Below are 7,458 nucleotides of genomic sequence, written 5' to 3' on the forward strand. Positions count from 1 at the left end.
GGCAAAACAAAAGGGTTTCAATCTCCTGCGAATTGGAACCTATTGTTTTGCCCTCCCAAATTCAGCTGCATTCTGATGGGCTGCAAGGCTGTCTATTAGATATCTATAATCTTGTTCAAGTTTATATTTACATTAAAAAAACTATTTTGAACTATTTATTAGTAAAGACATTTATAAGAATGTTGGAATTTAATAATAAAAAGACATCATATACTATAAAACCCACATAACTAGTCTTGTTTGTCAGCTTCAATAGTTGTCCTGGAGTTAAAATCTTCAGCTGCATACTTGATGAAATGTTGAAAATAGTATGCAGTCAGTTCATCTCTAAGTTTTTCCCAGAATCCTACATCAAAAGGCACTCTCTGAATGTAAATACCCTTCTTCGTGTAGACAATAAAGTCACACCATTGGGCTCCAGTTATTCCCATCTGCCCTTGTACCTGTGCATAGTACGCATGATTTGTTTTAAGTTTGCAAATTTTCTCACCATTTTTCTCCATGAAAAATTTCGGATCCGAACAGGCATCTAAAGGTGTCACACTTTTCTTTGTCTTTTCCATTCATCACATTCTGCCTGGTTTTTTGTAATTTGTTCAATATGAGATATCTCATCTTCATCCACAAAAAGAAAGTCAAGAAGTGATTGTTCAGTGTCATTTAAATCTGGGGCATTCATAGGGTGCTCTTTTACCAATGGAAACCGGGGATAGCTATCAATATTTTGCTGCTGTGTATCGGAGATAACATGGGGTATGGCGCTTATGTCTACATGTGCTGAGAAGTTAGATTCTGTAAATGACAACTGGTAAGAAAGAATGGAACCAGCAAGGCATTTCCCATTTTTCGTGTCCACTAAATTATTGTTCTGTCTGTCACCAGCCATTTGAGAAAAGCCCATGTCTGGAAGTAGTTCTTTTAACCTCATTTTCAGTTTGTTTTCTTTGTCTTGATTGGGAATGGGATTTACCCTTGCTTCAAATAGTAGTGATTTTATTCCTCCTCTTTTGCTGTTAGTTTCCCTGTCTTCCACTTTCGTCTTCTTAACTTGGACATTCATAATCGGTTCTGGTACTATATTGGATCCTCCACCTTTTTTATGCCACTTTCGAAGCTCTGATGTGCATGCCAGTGTGGGAGTTTGGTCACTTTCATGGCACAAATCTCGAGTGGATTTGCAATCATGCACAACACATTTGCATAATTTTAACATCAGAGCGAGTATGTGGTTGCAGTATCCTACTGTACCAGCTACACACGAACACAAGGCCTTTAAGACATCACCAGTAATGATACAGAGCGCCACTTTTAGGTCATGTGGAGGATCATTCTTTCTAAAACTGTGACAGCATTTAGATTTCACATAAAAACATCGCTGATCATCATTTTTTTCGATGCTATGAAGGTATTCGTCCTCCAAGAAAGTTTTCGCTTTTCTGAAGCTAGTGGGAACACTGTTACATTTTTTGTTTGCGATGTTCTTGCCTGACCTGGTAACGTGGTTGTTCATCTCTGCTCCGGTGAACATTGGCATTTTTTGGAGACAAGTTTCCCAATTATTTTCAGGGAATTTCACAAGAACGCGTCTTTCAGCTTCGTCTTCGTTCACAACATGCTTTAAGCGGTGTTGTTTCCGTCTTAAATATAATCTATTGGGATCAGGATCGACAATGTCCTTTTTTTACCGTTCTTGATATATTCCTCGACCCTGAACATAGATAAATTTAAGTATTTTTTTAGAATTTGGCCACGCATCATTTACGAAACTTGCATGTTTGTCAAAACTTTCAAGCTGCTACGTACCTCTTAACAAGCTCCGCTTTTGTTTTTAAACCTTTTGCTGGATCTCCTCGACACTTCAACCAAAATCTCAGATCGGCAATCTTTAATTCAGTTATATTTCTTCCCTCGAGGGAAGCCCCAGGAATATCGTTTTCGGTTAAAATATCAGTAAAGTTTGTAGTATTACTTGTGCTAGACGCCATGATAGTTATGAAGCTAGGCATTTCTCGCCTCGCTTTCGTGTGACTAGTCACCAGTCTCCGATCATTTTATATGGCATTATCTGCCATTATGACAAAGGTGTATGGCTTTGAGAACCCATTCTGCAAGGTCGCTGTACATGTAGTCCTTGTGGCCCAAGTACATCAATCCTAAGCGGATTATCACAACAACACCTTTTGTTGCTTCTGACTGGGCAGCAGATAGTGCCTTCTCTTTTAGCATTCTGTTTCTGCCCTTGAGTGGGGACACAGGTACTTTAAAAGGCATAAATGCAAGCCTTGGGGAATAAACATTTGGTTGCTCATCTGTCCCGTAACATTTTTGGAAAAAGGGAGGAAGCAATCCTACTGTCTCCAAGTATTTGTTTATTCATTTAGTGAGTTGATGGACTTCCCTTCACATGACCAAAATATCTTTTTCACAAGGTATTGGGCGAGTCAATTACTAAATGAACAGATATAACTAGCTAAAAACTAGTGTGAGCTGCGTCGGTGTTTCTAATGAAACAGTAATGATGAAAAGGTAAATTATACACCGTGAAAAGATGAAAAAACTTACTGACGTTTCAGGACGCTAGTCCTTCGTCGGAGTAAAAGAGAAAGAAGTGGTAGAAAGGAGTGTATATATGATAGAATAAGATTGAAATAAAATTGAATAAAAGGATTAAGATATGGTGTCATTAGGAAAGCTGTACAGGCATAGCCACTATCGCCTAATAGTATCCCATCAAATATCCTGGTCCCTTCAAGTTGGTGGCAAATACTAATTGTATCTGATTATCTAGGTCCGCTAAGTCACAGCATAAACATTGTTGAATTGCGCATGAAATGGCGCAGGCTAGCAAGAAGCATGAGAAGCTTGTAATCAAGATATCGTTTTCAGTTAGATAATATATATGAAGAATAATCATATATAAAGAAGTTTACAACGATAAAAGGCTAGGAGTATATAATATTCTTTACTTTCCTTGTTCCTTGACGACAAGAAGCTATATAACCCGAACGAGCCATTCTAATGGTTGCAAAATACACTTCGTAAAATCAAACATCAACACACTGTTTTGTGCTTAATGAATAAATGTACGCGATTTTACCTTGGTCCCGCAGGTTTCTCGTGTCTTTGCTATGAAATTAGCAGCAAATGACAAATTCCAATCTACATAGAAAAAGCAAGTATTCTAAATTTATGCCAGGCTATGGAGACTACAGAATGGTAGCCGAGTCGGCTTTGAAATCTTAAAGTGGCCACAACGATTAGGGCGTCTTCACTAAACTAATATTGATTAGGACTTTCACGGGTCAACGGTGCAGAATTTCCTCGTATTACTTTTTATCTTGCCATTGGTATTCTAATTAGATCTTCACGCAGGCTAGCTATTTATTCAGTGCCACTGTTGAAAGACTATGGTTAAGTAAATAAATTACTGACATTTTGCTCGAATGTCATCTTTTACAAACGCCAGTTATTCTTGCTTCACGATTCCAGAATCCATTCCGGTAGCTTCTTTGATCCGTTTACATTTTTACTGTCTTTTTAACTTTATCAGAGAAGTTGTAGTTTTTAAATGTAGAAGGATTGGAATGGTCTGTGGTAGTTTAGATATCTCTGGAATTTTTCTTAGAGCTCACTGCTTTTAGCCTTGCGTTGATGATGTTGTGTTGTTGTTGGAGGGCAGGAACGTCTTGAATAGAGGCCAGAGCTGTCTATCTAATGACTATTTGCAGGCGGAAGCATTTCTTCCTTTTTTCTTTGTGTCCTTCCTTGTTTTTTACTCTGTTACTGCTTTTCCCCCCTAGCTGATTGGTTGTTGTTTTTTTTTGGCTGGATTAACTTCTTTAATCTGAAATTCATTCGGAAAACGGGAGTACATATATGAACTGTGCCTGTACTTCGGAGCAATATTGAAATTGATCTGCAGTTACTTCCCGGCTTGTGATCAGTGGTCCTGTTGACCATTTTTACTATATTCTGCTCAGCTCTTTGTATGTCTTTACTCTCAGCATTTTCCTCGTCCTCTGGCGTTGATTCAGCATCGCGGTGAGCAAGTGATGACATGGGGGAACTTGCATGACGCTGATTTTCCCATATTGATCTTTTTCTCTGCTCTTGCATGAGGACTCCTGCCGCCACTGCATGTCTGCGTGGGTCAATCGAGAGGTCAATGTGCCCACTCATGACATTTACAATTTTCATGGTTTGGTCTGAGAACTTACGGTCCAGGGGGATTCTTTTTCAGGACCAAATAGCATCGGTCAGTCTTATTTTTTACTTGCTAAGATTGGTTAGGATTAGCCAGCTGGTAATGCATTACCACATTGCGGCATCAGCTTTCTTGAATCTGAATGCATGTGGACGACTTTGGTACTTCAATTTTTTTGGGTAAGGCGTCAACCATTCTTTGATGTCATAGTCATTTTCCATGTAGACTGTGGATGGTTGAGGAGTATTGGAGGTACCGATCACTTGCCTCAATGAAGAAATTGTTGTTGCATCCTTAGTGCAACGGAGAAACGACTAAGCATCTAACAAAATATTCGAAATGTTATCAGTAATTTTGAATAGCAATGAAGCAATGATACAATACCTGATCGATGTCTTCACGAGCCTACAATCAAATACGACAATTCGACCTGAAAAGAAACACATCAGCTCGCTTTGTTTCAGTTGTTGATATTTCTCACATTGTTATATTCTAAAATTAAGAAATACCAGGCATATAGTTGCAAGAAGTTTGGATATCTAACGGTGGTAGCAGCTGGTCAGTAATAGCCTTAGCTTCGCGAATTGGTATAGGCAGCCCATATTAGGGTCGTGTCCAATCTTCCTGTAGGTCTTGAGAATGTTTGAACTGAAACCCAGAAACACAACGAAGGTTAAACAGGTTAAACATTATGTTGACGATTGATTGATTTTCTAAAACATATGCATGGACACAAGAAACTGTTCTGAACGACGCCATCTTGCTTCACTCTTCAAAGGCCTAACATCAGTGACGTCACCAAAATTTTTGATAATATAGTATCAATCGTAATAGGCGACTTGCACTAAGAAATCACGTGACTTCTTGGATGGCAAACGCGCGCTATGTAAACAAACATCAAGATGGCCGCCGTCGCACCGGAAGGCGACAAAAACAGGTTAGTACAACCACTTAGACGTAACTTTTTAGCTTTTTTCTACCAAATATTGGTACCCATGGAGTCTTCAAGCATATTTTGCTTTTCGATTGGTCCGAAAGAAAAATTCTTACGCTAATTTTTTCACCAAATCCAAAGCCGCTTCCTGTTTGTTATCGCAACTTTTTTTCGTGGTCTTTGACCTTGGACTTCCTTTTAAAGAGTTTTCCCCTAGAAAACTTTAAAAACAATACACAGACTCATGAAATGTTAGTAAATATTTCCATTCTAAGGACGATTTCATCGTTATTGATCTAATTCTTTAGCGAAGCCGGCGAAAAAAGGGTCGCTTGACCTTACCAGGATGCCTGAACTGTCGTTTGGCGACGTAGAGTTATTTGCCAAAAAGACTGGCGGAGGTTCAACGAGTCTGAAAAAAGCCTACAAATTTTTTGCCGAAACAGGATATCTCCATGATTATAAAGGTGAGTTCTTTGGGGAATTAAAATGTACGAAAAAGCTTTAAAAACGGTCAATGCTTGTGCTGTTGTACTAGTTGTTATCTCTGGCTGTACTTTGTCGTGCTTGTATATTCAATGGACTCTGTTAAAATTTGACTTTTTCTCTTAGTTCGCTATAGTCAAGAAGAGGCAACGATAGAGAGTAAATGTTTTCGCTCGATGAAAAAATCAGAGAAACCACATTCAGTATTTATTGTGTGCCTACTGGAAAACAAGAATTTATATGGGAAATGTTCGTGCGTGGCTGGTGCAGGAGGAGCCTGTCAACATACCCTGGCACTTTTACTATTGATTGCACACTGCAAGCAGCTGGGTCTAACAGCATTGCCCGATGAACTTACCTGCACTATGTCAGCACAAAGGTGGAATATTCCTAGGGGAAAAAAGATCACGCCAGAATGTGTTGATCAAGTGGTTGTCAAGAAAACTAGAGAAGGAGCGGACTATACTAAATCTATAAAGAGCTCTTTGTACTCCCCTGCCTCCCAATACCTGCTGCTAGACTCTACTTACAAAGAAAACCTGAAAGCTCTAGAGCCAGTACCTCTCATATGTACCCTTTTACCTGACATGTCTGATACAAACCTCCCTGCAATTTCTACAAGATTTGGCAAAGTTCCTAAAGGTTGCATTTTATCTTATCAACAGAAGCTTACTTCCTCCTATATAATTAATGATTATGCTAATACTGATTTTCCTTCCTTACCATTGACCAGCAACACCTCTTTTACCAATAATTTCAGTTCCTGTTTAAATGCTGAGCAATCAGCTACACTAACCTCCTTAAGAGTTGATGAGGAAATGTCCTTTCATTTAGAAGAAAGAACTAGAGACCAAAGTGAGTGTCAACTTTGGTACACTTTAAGGAAGAAAAGAATAACAGCCAGTAAATTTGGCATAGTAGCTAAAAGACAAGCTAACTTCAAGTCTTTATGCAAGCAACTAGACCCAACCCGTCATGTCCAAACAGCAGCAATGAAGAAGGGAATGGAGATGGAACCATATGCAGCCTATAACTATGCAACCAAAGTAAAAAACAGTTCTGTTAACTTATATGCATGTGGTCTTGTTATTCATCCTGTTTGCCCATGGTTAGGGTGTTCTCCTGATCGCAAGGTCTTTGACATGGAACTAGCCACTGAAAATGCTATGAGTCCTTTTGGTTTGCTTGAAATTAAAGTTGTATGTAAAGATGTTGAAAGCTTACATGATGTGAATTATTTAACTTTTGACAAGGACACCAATCACTTTGCTCTTAAACGAAAACATGAGTTTTTTTACCAAATACGATGTCAGCTAGCTATTACTTGTTTACAATGGTGTGACTTTTTTGCTTCGTAAGTAGTGATCTTTATTTTCATGAGAGAATTCTATTTGACAGAAAATTTTTTCAAGAGAGCAAAGACAGAGTTGATACCTTTTATTTTACTTACTATATAACATAATGCAATCATCTGTGTTATTTCTTAGGTAAATACAAATAACACTGAAAAAAGGATAATTTATGCAATACGTAAAAAATATTATTAATAAGTATTGCCATAAAACAACTATTACAATATATTTTATTCAATTAATTTATTTCAAATTAATTCATATCAATTGAAATCTTTTTCATGAAAAGATAAAAAGTTGAATTAATTCAAACTGCCGACTACTGACTGATACTCAGACTGGTTATGAGGAACATCCTCAGAACCAGCTTGAGTGAGTTTTGAGTTGGGATCTACTGGGGTAGCAACAGGTTTGCAATTTTCCATACCAAATTTCTTGAGAATGTTTTCAGTATAAGAGGGTTGACCAATCCAAACCTTTCC

At 38.1% G+C, this 7,458-nt stretch overlaps 2 protein-coding genes across 2 annotated transcripts; one reads left to right on the forward strand and one right to left on the reverse strand.

Moving 5' to 3' along the window:
• Window positions 1-230: 230 nt before the first annotated feature.
• LOC148907680 (uncharacterized) lies at window positions 231-1,525 on the reverse strand. The gene is made up of 2 exons (XM_089035694.1): window positions 545-1,525; window positions 231-443 (listed from the first exon to the last, which is right to left on the reverse strand). Exons 1-2 carry the CDS (start codon window positions 1,508-1,510, stop codon window positions 231-233), a joined length of 1,179 nt encoding a protein of 392 aa, XP_088891820.1. The 5' UTR covers window positions 1,511-1,525.
• A 3,931-nt stretch (window positions 1,526-5,456) lies between these two features.
• On the forward strand, window positions 5,457-6,982 carry LOC148907681 (uncharacterized). Its single transcript, XM_089035695.1, has 2 exons — window positions 5,457-5,605; window positions 5,751-6,982. Exons 1-2 carry the CDS (start codon window positions 5,485-5,487, stop codon window positions 6,980-6,982), a joined length of 1,353 nt encoding a protein of 450 aa, XP_088891821.1. The 5' UTR covers window positions 5,457-5,484.
• Window positions 6,983-7,458: the final 476 nt, after the last annotated feature.

The sequence above is a fragment of the Actinia tenebrosa genome, unplaced genomic scaffold, assembly GCF_029948245.1.
Source record: "Actinia tenebrosa isolate PJP-AT-01 unplaced genomic scaffold, QUT_ActTen_1.0 PGA_scaffold3__52_contigs__length_22856419, whole genome shotgun sequence".
Lineage (NCBI taxonomy): Eukaryota > Metazoa > Cnidaria > Anthozoa > Actiniaria > Actiniidae > Actinia > Actinia tenebrosa.

What these genes read in the sequence shown, in the direction of transcription:
- LOC148907680 (XM_089035694.1), bottom strand. Translation starts at nt 1,510, where the DNA reads ATGAACAACCACGTTACCAGGTCAGGCAAGAACATCGCAAACAAAAAA. An exon ending in AATGGAAAAGACAAAGAAAA is followed by an intron (nt 444 to 544) that starts GTGTGACACCTT and finishes TACTATGCACAG; the next exon opens with GTACAAGGGCAGATGGGAAT.
- LOC148907681 (XM_089035695.1), top strand. Translation starts at nt 5,485, where the DNA reads ATGCCTGAACTGTCGTTTGGCGACGTAGAGTTATTTGCCAAAAAGACT. An exon ending in ATATCTCCATGATTATAAAG is followed by an intron (nt 5,606 to 5,750) that starts GTGAGTTCTTTG and finishes TTTTTCTCTTAG; the next exon opens with TTCGCTATAGTCAAGAAGAG.